Source organism: Camelina sativa, chromosome 12 (assembly GCF_030686135.1).
Source record: "Camelina sativa cultivar CO46 ecotype springtype chromosome 12, ASM3068613v1".
Taxonomy (NCBI): domain Eukaryota; kingdom Viridiplantae; phylum Streptophyta; class Magnoliopsida; order Brassicales; family Brassicaceae; genus Camelina; species Camelina sativa.
In genome coordinates this window covers 28339331-28353498 of record NC_141891.1, presented here as the reverse complement: position 1 = coordinate 28353498, position 14168 = coordinate 28339331, and the positions used below count along the sequence as shown (strand labels likewise).

The following is a 14168-nucleotide window of genomic DNA, read 5'->3' as shown; positions in this document are numbered from 1 at the left end:
CAGACTGTGTATAATATTTTTGAACCCTTTGCCAAAAGCTTCCTCCCTTCTGTTGATTAGAAATAATCGGGTCCTTGGAAGTATTCAGCCAAGCACTGATCAAGATTTCATCGTCAGCAGGATTCCACTTCTTCCTATCCTTCCTCACAGGTGCCTCTTGTGAAAGAGATACATCCGGGGAATCTTGAGAACTCCAAGGAGGTATGTCGGAAGAAGAGTTTTCTTGGTTAAGTGTCTCTCCTTGACTGTTGAGGAGATCTAAATAACTAGAAGACTGACTGAATGTATTATAATAACTCATAGGAACAAGAGTTTGAGATGATTATGAAAGAAATTGAAAAGATTGTTTGAAAAAGCGAGTAGATGATTGAGAAAGATTGAAAAGAAGCAAGAACACCAAGAACCATATACGAGAAAGAAGAACCAAGATTGAAAAGAGAGAAGATGACTGAGGAAGATTGAAAAGAACCAAGAACCAAAGAACCAAGAACAATAAAGAAGAGCAAGTAGATGGTTGAGAAAGATTGAAAAGCTGCTTCGGTGTTTAAAGGGTGAAATGCTATCAAGTAATAAATTAAAATCATAAAGACCTAACCTTCACCTACCTAAGTCTAATCACAATTTAAGACAACAAATATCAACTATAATAAATAGAGAAGATGTTTTAGGACAACAGCTACACTTCAACAAGAGTTAAAGTCTAGATAGCTTTACTTAAAGTCTAGACTTCAACAAGAGTTTTAAGAATCGAGTTTGGTTATATAAGAACGTTGACAGTAGCTTTAGTTATAGTCTAGATAGCTTTAGTTAAAGTCTTAAAGACAACAGTCCTAGACATCAACAAGAGTTTTAAGTATCGAGTTTGGTTATATATGATACTTAGAACAGAGATCATCACCAATAAATTTCGTCTAATTATAAACTGACTTCAATCAAATACTATGAACTAGTATATACTACGTAGACAACAACACTAGTCTAGCAAATCAGTAAATGAGACAACTACAAACCACAAGTATACAACAAACAACAAGAGGCTTTACCTTTTGTCTCTCTGATTGTTCCAACTTGTTCTGTGATTTCTCCTTTATGTGAGGCTTTCATGAGATGAAAGCTGAGGAAACTCATAAACAACAAACAAGTAAAATGTTAGACTCGGTTTAACAAGACAGAATACGGATACGCATGAACAAAGTAGTAATGAGTTTAATGTGGTTGCCTTACCATGTCGACTCGCTTGCTATCCCTTACGAAATCCGACCAAAGCAACAAACTTTTAGTTTGCAATCTGCATTCGAAAAAAAAATTGGAACCAACATTACTTGTGGTCATAAAATCAGAAACTAAAAGCAGAACCATAATAAATCCAAACCCTTAATCGAACCCCAATAAACTAAATCGAAACCCTAAAAACTAAATCGAATCCCTAAATCGAATCCCTAAATCGTAACCTTAAATCGAAATCAAAAACATATTTTGAAACCCTAAATCGAGATTAAAATCAGAGGGAATTTGTACATAAACACACATACTCAACAATCGAATCATAACTGAGAGACAAATCGATAGAATCACATAAACAAATCCCTTAAAACCCAAAAAGATAATACATCATATAAACTCTACCTTGAGGCCGTCGGAAACGAAGCACGAACACAGACCTCTATCTATTGGAACCGGCGAGAGCAAAGTGACGGCAGATTTCTCTATGCTTCAGGCAATTGTCTAGGAAAACACTTGGTCGGAATCAAATCGCCGTCCAAAGAAAGAGAGGATAAAGAAAGAGAGACGGAGATAAAAAAATGAGTCGAACCCTCGATACATTTGGTCGAACCCTACAAAAAAACATCACCAAATAAGACGGCGCCATGTGTAATGGAGGACGGCTAAATTACATCCCATATTTAGAGACGTTTCTTAGATATTAACATGATTTTGATTTAAATTTGGTGTTTTTATTATGTGGGACGGTGCATTAGGACGCCAATGCACTTGGTCTTAAGTCACTCAAATATTTGCCGGCAAGAATCACGGCCCTAGTAATTCTTTCGTCAATATCACTTCGTCTTTTAAAAATTAAAAGTGATCATCTTATCATCTAACGTTTCGTTCGTAAAATATCTTTTGATTAACCGTGATCTCACATGTACGAAACCACTATGTGACCTTTTCCTAAAATTTTATAGAATTTATGTCGATCTTCTTTGGTATTGAAAAATGTCTTTCTATATTATGTTTAAATTTTGAGATTTTTGAATCATTTTTCTTTTCGTACTTCTAATTGAGATGAATAAAAACGAGTATATTATAACCAGATTTATGAAGAAAAAAAATAACCGCAATTTTTCAAAAATACTATTAAGTACAAATCCTAGTCCTATACAGTTAATATCTTTTTGAGTGAATGTAAAAATTGAAGAATTATTTTGTAACAACAAATGATAAATACTTTTAACGCAATATAAATTCTTTCTCTCTCTCCATTTTACCCATTTCTGTCTAGGCAACCACACCAACAAAATCTAAAAGCTCTCTTGTCCGAAATGGCTCTGTCTCCAAAAATGAGATTGTCAAATTAAAAGGACTATCTCCTTCGCTCACCGATCTCTGAAAACCTGGTCCGTTTGTTTTCTTCGTTGTGTAATGATTCTTTTTTTTTTTTTTTTGGGTATTTTAAATCTTTGTTTCGGTTCGTTCGATGAAATTGAAATGGGTTTTTTTTTTTTTTCTCTCTTGGATCTCCTCTCTATATCAGCTCACGTTGGCTCGTTCGTTGATATGATTATTGTTCTCTTCTTTGTTCCATGGTTATTGTTAATTGTGAGATTGAAATCAATGTTCAAGGGTTTCTACTGTTTACTGTTCTTTCCTCGTATCAATCTGATGTTTTCTTGTTCATGTCCATAGAGAGAGACTACTACTAGACTAGTGTTGTTATTGTGATGCATGATCCTTGTTAAATCCGTTTGGCATTTCGGGTTTATATACAGGTAGTTTGTGTCGAGTATGTCGCATTCATGCTATGAAAACATAAAGGAGGAAGGAAATGTTACCCCTCTCTCAGCCGACATGGATTCTCGAGCTGTCCAAGTTTCAGGATCGGCTTCACCTATTGAAGTGATGGAGGATAGAGGCGAGAATAAGTTGGTGGTTTATGACTCTAAGGGAAATGATACTGAAGATGAAGTTCTACCAATTCAGTCTCAGCCTATGTCATCCAGAACACTGTCGCTTTCGCCTTCCATAGGGGCTTTCACGGTTCAGTGTGCAAGTTGTTTCAAATGGAGGCTCATGCCTTCGATGCAGAAGTATGAAGAGATTAGGGAAAATCTTCTAGAGAACCCCTTCTTCTGCGAAACAGCATGTGAGTGGAAGCCAAATATCTCTTGTGATGTTCCTGCTGATATCTATCAAGATGGAACACGTCTTTGGGCTATTGATAAGCCTAACATCTCTCGTCCACCAACTGGCTGGCAACGTTTACTTCGGATTAGAGGTGAAGGAGGTACCAGATTTGCCGATGTGTACGTCTTGTTACTATTCTTCTCATTTTATGTCGACTTATTCTTTCCTCGTGTATCGGCTTTCTTTGTAACTCTTTTTTCGTGCTTGTTTCAGCTATTATGTTGCTCCTTCAGGAAAGAAGCTTCGATCTACTGTGGAGGTCCAAAAGTTAGTTCTTCTACCACTCCATTTCCACATTTTAGTTTTCGTAACACTTACTCTTGTTACACAATTTACTTTTATGTCTGATTATATATAATGTATCACAGTCTGTCCTTACCATTTTCCCCAACCTATATATAGAAATTACTAGGAACATGTATGTAGTTGAAACCTCAAGTATTGTCCTTTGGTGATATGTAGAGTTAGGCAGTTATGAAAAAAAAAAAAAAACATAAATCTCATTATTGGCTGACTTGTTTAGTGATTTACCAAATTGTTTTCAGTAACATATAGACGGCTTCTTTACATCATTATAAACCTCATTGCTGGCTTGTAGGTACTTGAATGACAACCCCGCATACATAAGAGAAGGGGTGAAACTTTCACAGTTCTCGTTTCAAATCCCGAAACCGCTGCAGGACGACTATGTGAGGAAGCGACCAGCTCGACTAATGGAATCCAGCGATAATACAAACACCCATGTAGCTAAAGAAGGTATGTTGCTTCATTTCCAACCTTACTCTTCTACGTATATCAAAATGCTAGGTAAAATTTGTTTAGTTGTTTATAAGGGAAATATCCAAAGAGACGATTTTGTTGGCTAAAATATTATTTTGAGTCACTTGAAAAAATATTTATCAAAGTAGCATATGTCAGCACATGGATTCCATTTATATATATATATATATATATAGTTGGGGTTATCTTTTGTATTAAGAAGACTTAAGAAATACAAAATGAGGAATACATATCACAAAAAATAAAATTATTTTCCAAAAGAAATCATTTTGTGCTAGTTGCAATAATTTTGTTCTATGAGTGTTCTTTTTAGTTATCCATGCAAATCAAACTATTTGTGTGAGTAGGGAATTCGTACGTAAACTTTGTTCTCTACAGCAGCTTAATCTTGATTATTAATGTGACCTTCTCAGCCAAGTATGCTTTAATGTGTACTCAAACTCAAAGCGATTACATTGGTGTCTTAGGGAACTTATCAACAAAAAAATTGTCTTTGTGTTATTGTAATTAACTTTTATCAATTTCCCTACATATCCGTTTTCCTGTTTTCTTCAGCTAATCCATTGACATGGATATCTTCAGATGATCATATAGCGTTGCAGTTAGCTACGCCAACAGAGTCTGGACTTCACAGTTCACACGATCAACCATCGAAAAAGAAAAAAACATCACAGCTATCGATCTTTGGCTCCAATGAAGAACTTGCCGATAGATAATCTGGCTAGACAAGGGTTAGAACTTTCATCTTCTCTGGTATATAACCCGTCTTCTTTCTTCGTTTGGAACATTGAGAACATATTCGTTTTCGGTTTGGGGTTTATCGAAGAAACTGAGGACTTGTGGTTAGCTTGTTTTTGTGTATACTATCTTTTTTATTTTGCAGTGTAAGCTATTTATAGTTCTATGAAGAGGATGGTTGGTTTTTGTTTCCAAATTATTGGATTTCCATGGTACTTGAAGTTAATGTTTTTAAATCTATAATTTTGCCAAATACCAAAGGTGACGCCAATTTTTAACACTAGCGCAGTAAGCATAAATGTTCCTCTGCCGATTAGGAAACGAGTTTCAACAACATAATTTGTACCTTTTATATACTTACACTGAGATATACATGGTTACTGCTACTTGTAGAAGTGCGTATGAGCCGGATAGTAGGAATCTGTCAGGTTATTATTATAAAAGACAGCCAAAAACATATATTCCAGGACAATTACAGCTGAAGCCAGTGGTTTTGGTTTACAGCAACAAATCTACGCCATCTCTTCTCTAATTCCCACAAAAAGGCAGAACTAAACTAACAACAAATCTGCCTCTAAATATCTACTTCGTGCATGCACTGATGATTGGCTCCTGTCTCTATACTAGTACGTGCATTCGCTGATGATGGGTTCTTGTCTCCCAGGCATGAGCATATTATCGGAACCAAGTGATGGGAGTGGGAGTAGTGCTAACTTGAGGGAGCTGTGGTGGAATCATACAGTTCTGTTGTTGCTGCCACTGATGCAAGCCGAAACCATAGGTGGGCTCCACTAGCAGCTGCTGTTGAGCTGGTTGAGGAAAAGATGGACAGTTGTTTCCACTATCCTCTTCTATCTCAGTGGTTGCGTCATCCATAACCACATCCTCACCTGTGTCATCCAACTCAGTAATCTCTAGTGTACGCGGTTGTTGGAAGGTTCCTACGGACTGTGAGTAAAAAGTCTGAGGAGGGTTCCAACAGACAACTGCTTGGCACTTGTTGGATCTCAGATCTTCATAGTGGTCATCATCAGCTATAGATGCATCGCGAAGGAACCTATCTGCTCAAGAAAAGAAGAGACGTTGTCAGAATTTTTAGTGTCCAGATTCAGGATCACAAGTCAATTAGTGACTTTCCAAAAACACAGAGTAAATGAAGCTTAACAAAATCAGACACCTTCCTATAGCAGAAAAACAAGTGAGAGGGGAAATATTGGCTTTCAAACAAAAACATAAAAAAAAAAAAAAAAAAAAACTAGGAAGCATAACAAAATCTAACGCCTTCTTGTAGCAGAGAAACTACATGACAGAAGCAAGTTATCATAATGTTTATGAGTAAGCTCCCCCAACAAGAAAGATGAACTCAACAATATAAACAAACTATAATCCCTACCACACTTGAACCCTGAATGTTTGCTTTTGAAAACAACTTGAGAGTTGTACATCACCTTATTTAGCGTAGCCTTTCACAAGTGAATAACTTTGAGGAAAAGGCAAACAATTCGATGGTGCAAAGAGAGAAACAAGAAAAGAGGCTTAATGAGCTATGAAATCCCAGCAATATAGTAGCTAGTGTTCTCCTTCTTCAAAAGTCTATTCACAATCTAAAATAAGATGGGCTGAAACTCATCTGACAATTGGTTCAATCATAAACATAAGACCCCAATTTAATAAGAAAAAAAAAAAAAAAAAAAAAAAAAAAAAAAAAAAAAAAAACACTTACTCTTAAAGCCAGAAATCAAGTCTCTATCAACAAAAAGGTTTCGAGAAGAAGAAGGCTGATGACCATAATGGAGAGGCTTAAACAGAACAATTGCTCTCTCATCGTTCACCTCGATCTCTTGCATCGCCAAATCTGTTTCCTCTTCCTCCATAATCGGTGGCAAATCCACATCCTGAATACCAAAATTCATCCATATATGATCATCATCATGATGCACGAAACCCCAGCCCAGGCTTTACACGAATATAAAAAAAAAAAAAACACTCAGAAAGAGAGAGAAATAGTACCAGACGACGAATCTTCCTGGCTGGAGAAGAGAGGGAAAAATCTGACAAGTCATCGTTTACTCTGTCAATATCTTTCCGCTTCATCGACAAGCGATCGTTCTCCTCCATAGTTCCTTTTCAACGGCAAGTGAAGCTTTTTTTTTGCAGAGAAAAATTATTAGTAAAAATATATGGCCAAAGTAAGAAGAAGAAGAAGCGACGACATGTATAAAGAAAAATAGGACTTTTCTCAGCTTTTCCAGATGAATCGAGAAAGGCCTTCAAAGTTAAAAGGGTACCACCATAACATAACTGTCTCTTTCATGATATTTCCGGCTTTTTTTTTTTTTTTTTTTTTTTTTTTGGTGGTTAATAAATTCCCGGTTCACTGACCGAACCGAGATCATTAAGCCCCAAAACAAAATAACAAGTTGTAATTAATAGAAACCGGCAAAATGTTTACGAATTAATAATTACTAGGTTTGAACCCGCGGTACACCGCGGGACAAAAATTTCTAGATTATATATATTTTTTATGTTCTTTACTTAAGAGTTTGTTTATTAATTTTGATACTATTTATGTGATTTGAATAATATGTTAATTTTTAATACTATTATTAGTGGATATTTTTTAAAAATTAAATATGTTAGTTACTTATATTTACTCATTATTTTAGTTACATATTAATAAATTGATTGGAACCTTTAGTACACCGCATGATAAATAATTTATTGCGATAATAATTTTTAGTTTATTCAGTTTTTAAATTTACAATATAATTTTGTAATTAGTTTAGTTCATATTATTATTTATATAATTTAAAATTATATACATGTTTTTTAGTGGTTGTATTTTCTTAGCAAATGTGTGAATTTATATTAATGTATTAAAATGATTTTAGTGTAGTAAGTTCGGGCAGACCAATACTTGTTATCCGTATTTAACCATTTTGAAGAATAATAATACCAATAAATGAATAAATATTATTTCATTTACTCATGGTAAAAACCTAGCATCGGGGATTGATTTTTACTATATATCCTGTTACTCGACCCGTTACACCCAAATTATTACCTGACTCGTAAGTACAATTTTATTAATATAATAGAATTGATCAGTATTTTATTTTGATGTAGTGTATTCAATTTACAAACATATATCTAATTTATATTATTTATACATAATGGAATAAGAGAAATAATAGATAGAATTTTTATCATTATTTATAGTTTCACTTTGTAAAAACATAATATATTGTAAAAAAGCATTTCAGTAAAAAGTGTGTTACATGAATATGTGAAATCTTTGAATTTGTGAATAAGGATGTAAGTAACATAATGTAGTGTGCATTATTAATATAACTTCATACAGTTTTAAATTTGGTTGTAAATGTGTATTTTCCTAGTTTGGAATAGTTCTATATTTTGTTTTGGTAGAAAAAGTTGTGTAGCATTTATAGATTAACTTTAAAAAAAAAAAACTCTACTTTAAAAGTGAATTAAAGTATAATTATGTATTTTTTAATTATTATTTTTATGGAGTTCCATGTCAAATGTATGACTAATGACGACTATGTGTTGTACATGATCGACCCTGCCTCCACAAGGTTAATCTTTCGGTTATTGGGCTTGCTCTTGCATGGGTTTTGCAAGACCCTGTTAAAAAAGACTGTAAATGACATCTTCTTAGTTACTATCGAAGAAACAATTTCTTGTCGGCAACACACACCCGTCTCTTGTTTGAATATTTTTTTTTATTTGCGAAATAATTAACAATAAAATGAAGAAGCGCACTTTACTCATCTCCATGGACCCGTGAAACAAAGCCGCTTCGATTCGATTTGATGTATGAATAAATTGTTCCGGTGTCAGCATCTACATTAGGGTCTTCTTCCTTGGACTCGCGCTTGATTCTCCGGGAAATAGTTGATCCAAGAGACAAAGCCATTGAATTGAATACTACAAACTTCGATTTAATTCTTAAAGACACCAGCAAAGGTAAATTAGTTTATAAAATTTATGTTTCTGCGATAGAATTTTGGATAGTATGGTCAAATTTTTGTGGTCTTTCTTTGATTGGTCTTGGATGATAAGTTAAGAAAATTGGCAAAGTACTAACTCTGCAAAAAAATGCACTCACATTAGTAAAAACAACCCTTCTGGAAATAAAAGAAAAACCAAATTATTCATTAGATGATCATGATAAAGCACGAATACGCCAACATGAAACAAAAAAAAAGTATATTATAAAGTTCAGAAAGCAACAATTAAAACCAAATAAAAAAAGCCTTGTATTTCTTCTCACTCATCCATCTACTAATTCTTCATCTTGCAATAATCTTTCTTTTTTTTTGTTTTTGTTAAAAATAATCTAGTTTTTCCTCCATCAACCTTATCACTCTTCACGCTTTCAGTCTTCAGTTTAATCGCTTCATTCATCATTTGAGCATTGCTTATCTATCAAAACTGAAAACGCAAAATAGATGTTTAGATTAAAGCGAGTAAATCTAACCAAACAAACAAACAACAATCTTACCAGCATCATTCTCCATTGTCCTAGAAAATAACATTTTTCAAAACGTTTTAGATGCTCTTTTTCACGAAAGCATGGAGTTTTGTACCCTGTAAAAGAAAGTTTACGTGAGTATTTCTACATGATATAAAAGTTTAAAAAGGTGAGATAATATTATAAGAATATGTATATTACCTTCACATCACTGAGCACCATGTCGAATGTTCCACCAAATCTTGTTGTGTATGTACTTCAGGTATGGAGGACCTTCATTTTCACACACCACAACGTCTTGTACGGGTTCACGTCATTGAGGAATGCCAGAGACTGAGTCGCCATTGTTAATTACTATGAAAAGAAGAATAAAAAAAGTTTCTACTATGAGATAAGTTGATGGCTTGATGAGTTAGGACATCTAATGATATTCTATATTTATAGAGAACTTAGATAATTAGGTTATTACTTTGATTGTTGAATAACTTGGAGAGGAAGCACAACATCTTAGATACAATCAACCGTTTAAGGATCTTTTTAAATTAAAAGTCAAATGAAGATACCTATATGAAGATTGATTGATCATTAAGATCTTTTATGATTGAATGATTATTTATGATTGAATATTTCATGCAATTCTCTTTAGGAAATAGCCGTAAAAGTCGAGCATGTAGTTAATACAGTGGAATAAAGAGAGAATATGCTTTGACCAAAAAAAAAAAAAGAGAATATGCATGCTTTTGATTGAATGGTTAAGATTGCATCTATCATTTAAAGCTTTAAGAACCCGATTAGTAAATTGGTTAGTATTTGATCCAATTAAAAGACCCATGGTTAGACACGCGGATCCTATGTTAATTTTGCAATCAATTAATTATTCTCACATTTGGCCTTTTTGATTTCAATTAAACGTTTCCTTTTGTCATAATTCGATGGCAATTGCTGTAATTAGTGAAGACATTTTGGACATTTTTTCAAATGTACTCCTCTTTTAATTATAAGAAGATAACACAAAGCCTATGTTAGTTAAAAAAAATTAAGCAAATAAATAGTAAAATCAAGTGAACCAGTAGTGAAATGCTCCTGATTGTCTATTCTCCTCTTGAAGATGAGAAATTTATTAGAAATCGGTAATTTTATATCTATTTATTAGGCCTCGGCATAAAATCCAAATCTAAAAATCCAACCCGAATCCAACCCGAAAAAATCGGATTAAAACCGATGAACCTTATGTCTCACTTTGAATGTTAGTACGTAGCACTTTTATGTATTGATATAATTTTATGTTAATTTGAACTTTGAGCTTGTTATTTGCTTCATTTTTTTAAAAAAATACTCGGTTAGTATGGTTTTATGGATACAATCGAATTAAAAAGTATTTGAATAAAATCTTATCCAATAAATTTTGGTTATCAACAATATATTCAAAGTGATCCGAAATCCAAATCATCCGAGCCAAAACCGATCTAAATTTTATAAATACCCGAATGGATGTTATAACCAATATCCAAAAAATTGAAATCCAAAACACTTGAACCGAATCCGATCCGATATCCGAACGCCCAGACTTACCTTTAATAATTATTTTCTATATTTTACAATGTTTTCCGATTTTGTTTAAATTTCATTATTAGTAGTTCTACAAAAATGCTTGAATTAGAGGAAAATAGGAAATATTAACGCTAAATTAAATTCTCTGTTAATTAGTGATTTCTATACAGCGAAATCATCTTATATATGTGAAATATTTAGGGAAAAAACTAGAAAGAGATAACATCTAGCAATTTTTGGATGTCATTTCTCCACATTGTAGCGCTAGTTAATATTTCCAAAGTGTAGCGCGAATATATTTACATGTTGACGATTATTATTTCAATATATGAAGCAAACTAAATAAGAAAATATAGGTTATGAATGTTTGAAGTTCTAATATATATATATATATATATATAAAGTTTTTAGGTTTTGATTTCGGTGTAGATTTTTTTTTTTTTAACAATTTGAATGGTAATTGGGAATTGATGTTGACTTTAGTTTATGGTTTTAATCTATTTTGAAAATATTTACATAAATATATATATATATATATATATATATATATTAAAATTTTAAAATAAAACTGTTTAATTTATTTCCAAAAAGCTAGTAGAATATGATTCTTGACCATGCTTGATTATGTCATGTCTTTGATTATATCACTTTGATCATGACTTAACTTATTCTTCATCATTCACCCAATTGATTTGAACAAAGGGGATTTTATTGTATTCTAATTTATAAAGAACTAGATGAGGACCCACCCGATGTGCGGGTTTAAAGTTTTATAAATTAAATTAAATTTAACAAAAATATATTAAAATTTATTGTACGTTATTTATAAATTTTATTTTTGTTATAATATACTGATTTATATCCATTTACAAATCTTTTATGTATTTTACTATTAAAAGTGTATTTTTTACACCTAAATATACTTTATGTTACAAATATATTCTTTATCACCACCTAGAAAATGTCTATATGAACACATTATGCCAACTATTTTACTTTCACTTCAGCATAGTTTTTTAATTATTAAAATTGTTGGCTCAAAAAACATTTTCGATAAAAAATATATTACATAATATACTAATCAATGATGTATCATCACAATAATGTATGACCACCATGGAGAAAACCTCGGCGCCGCCCTCATCTTTTATGGAGAACATTGCGTCCAACCTCCTCCACCATGGAGAAAACCTTGGCTCCGTCTTCCTGCCTTAGGGAGATAACCTTGCTTCCAACCTCCTCTACCTTCCTCTCTTGGGGAGATAACCTTGTGTCCAACTTTCTCCACCATAGAGAGAACCTCGGTTGTACCCTCCTCCTGTGTGGAGAGAACATGTTCACGTCTTTTTGCTATCTCAAATGGCTTGCTCCGACAACCAATGAAAATAAAAACCTTTTTCTAACGTCACAAATTTTTTTGATAGAAACTAATGTTAAATTTCTCAATATATTCGTGGAAGTGTCTTTGACACACCATGTTGTAGCCTCTGTCTCTGTAACACCTTAACCGCCACCTTGCTCAGTGAACCCATGTCCACTCTCAGTCCATAGGCCCACCTTCCTAAGTGGGCCCTATATCTATTCCCGACCTGTGGACTCACCCATATTCGATGGTCGGTTTGTTATGTCTGGGATCCTACAAATCAACAAATAATCTTTTTCTATATTTTGTCCTCACTCGCATAGTTTCGACAATCACTTCCAGGAAGGTTACCCATCATGAAGTTCTCTCAGGACCCTTGACCAGAAAATATGTGCATTTTAGTGACATATGTGGCCAAATTAATTCTTTTAAACCTTTCTGCAAACCAAGGTGTCACATTCTTTGAGCTCCTATGGATCTATCAACAACGATTTATATTTTTCTAATCTATCTATCTATGTTTGTTGTAAGCTTGTGTTTGATTAGCCGATTTTATCTATCCATTAGGTTGATGAGCTTCTACTCGTTATCTCCCTTTGGGATTGAATGAATAATGGTAACAAATATGTTTGCAAAACAAAAAAGGGTTTATGACTAACCAATCAAGATTGAGAAATTAGTAAAAATTTAATTTGACATAAATGAAGAAACAATAGAAAATTATAAGCACGGTAATATATGAATCCCAAATAATTTAAAGATGAAAATATAAATTAAATAAAACAATCTAAATATACTACAATGATTTTTAAAATACAGTATTAGGAAAAAGACGCATATATTAATCTTTTTTTTGGGGTCAGCATATTAATCTTACCTAGTACCAACTGATAAAGGAAAAAGTAGGAGAAAAGTTTGGTTTAAAAAAATAAGAACAGTTTACCTTCTCATTAAAATTTTGTTCTCAATTAAACAAAGTTGAAAGCAGTGTTTTTGAATAAATTATTTAAATATAAGATGATTTATGTTTATATAGAAGTGAATATTTACAAAATTTAGAATTAATAACTAACTGTATATTTTCTCATCCATTTTTCTATTTTTTTTTTGTAGAATTAATAACTTAAAATTAAAAATAAGTAAATAATATTATAGTTTAGGATTTTATGAATATCTTATTATATAAACTTTGGTTCTCAAAGTTAGTAACTCACCAGATCGTGACACGTGTTAATTTTAACGATCAGAGATCAAAGTTAAAAACTCACCAGATCATGACACATGTCAATTTTAACGATCAGAGATCAAAGTTAGTAACTCATCAGATCGTGACACATGTCAATTTTAACGATCAGAGATCAAAGTTAGTAACTCATCAGAACATGACACATGTTAATTTTAACGATCAGAGATCAAAGTTAAATACTCACCAGATTATGACAAGTGTCAATTTTAACGATCAGAGATCAAAGTTAGTAACTCATCAGATCGTGTCATATGTCAATTTTAACGATCAAAAATCACAGTTTTCAAGCTTGGTAAAACAAAATATAATATAATTGTAATCTTATTATATTAAAAACAAAACAACTAAAATAAATATATTATGTGCCATCCATATAAAGTTTCACTGTTACAAAGATTCTCAACCACTACATGGTAAAATAAATATATTATGTGCCATCCATATTTGGTCGTATAATTATACTATATAACCTAACACATTAAATTTTATATCTTTGTTTGCACAAAAAAAAAATTATGTCTCTATGGTTAGCCAATTTTGGACACTGAGTAATGTAACAAGATTTGTGAAGGCACATGCGAAGAAAACGA

General features: G+C 32.6%; 2 protein-coding genes and 1 long non-coding RNA gene across 4 annotated transcripts; 2 read left to right on the top strand and 1 right to left on the bottom strand.

Annotated features, from left to right (window-relative positions):
* The first annotated feature begins 2471 nt into the window (after positions 1-2471).
* Positions 2472-5119, top strand: LOC104732512 (methyl-CpG-binding domain-containing protein 2). 2 transcript variants are annotated; one of them, XM_010452060.3, is made up of 5 exons: positions 2472-2618; positions 2991-3524; positions 3619-3672; positions 4004-4161; positions 4741-5119. In XM_010452060.3, the coding sequence occupies exons 2-5, from the start codon at positions 3007-3009 to the stop codon at positions 4899-4901; spliced, it is 891 nt and encodes a 296-aa protein (XP_010450362.1). In that variant the 5' UTR covers positions 2472-2618; positions 2991-3006; the 3' UTR covers positions 4902-5119. The 2 variants fall into 2 exon arrangements, with proteins under 2 accessions (XP_010450362.1, XP_010450363.1); XM_010452061.3 differs by having other exon boundaries at positions 2473-2618; positions 4768-5119.
* Positions 5120-5334: 215 nt separating this feature from the next.
* On the bottom strand, positions 5335-7283 carry LOC104732511 (uncharacterized). Its single transcript, XM_010452059.3, has 3 exons — positions 6934-7283; positions 6647-6818; positions 5335-5984 (listed from the first exon to the last, which is right to left on the bottom strand). Exons 1-3 carry the CDS (start codon positions 7039-7041, stop codon positions 5599-5601), a joined length of 666 nt encoding a protein of 221 aa, XP_010450361.1. The 5' UTR covers positions 7042-7283; the 3' UTR covers positions 5335-5598.
* A 1433-nt stretch (positions 7284-8716) lies between these two features.
* Positions 8717-10037, top strand: LOC147930990 (uncharacterized). Its single transcript, XR_015574113.1, has 2 exons — positions 8717-8910; positions 9681-10037. It is a non-coding gene; the product is annotated as an uncharacterized LOC147930990 (long non-coding RNA).
* The last annotated feature ends 4131 nt before the right edge of the window (positions 10038-14168 follow it).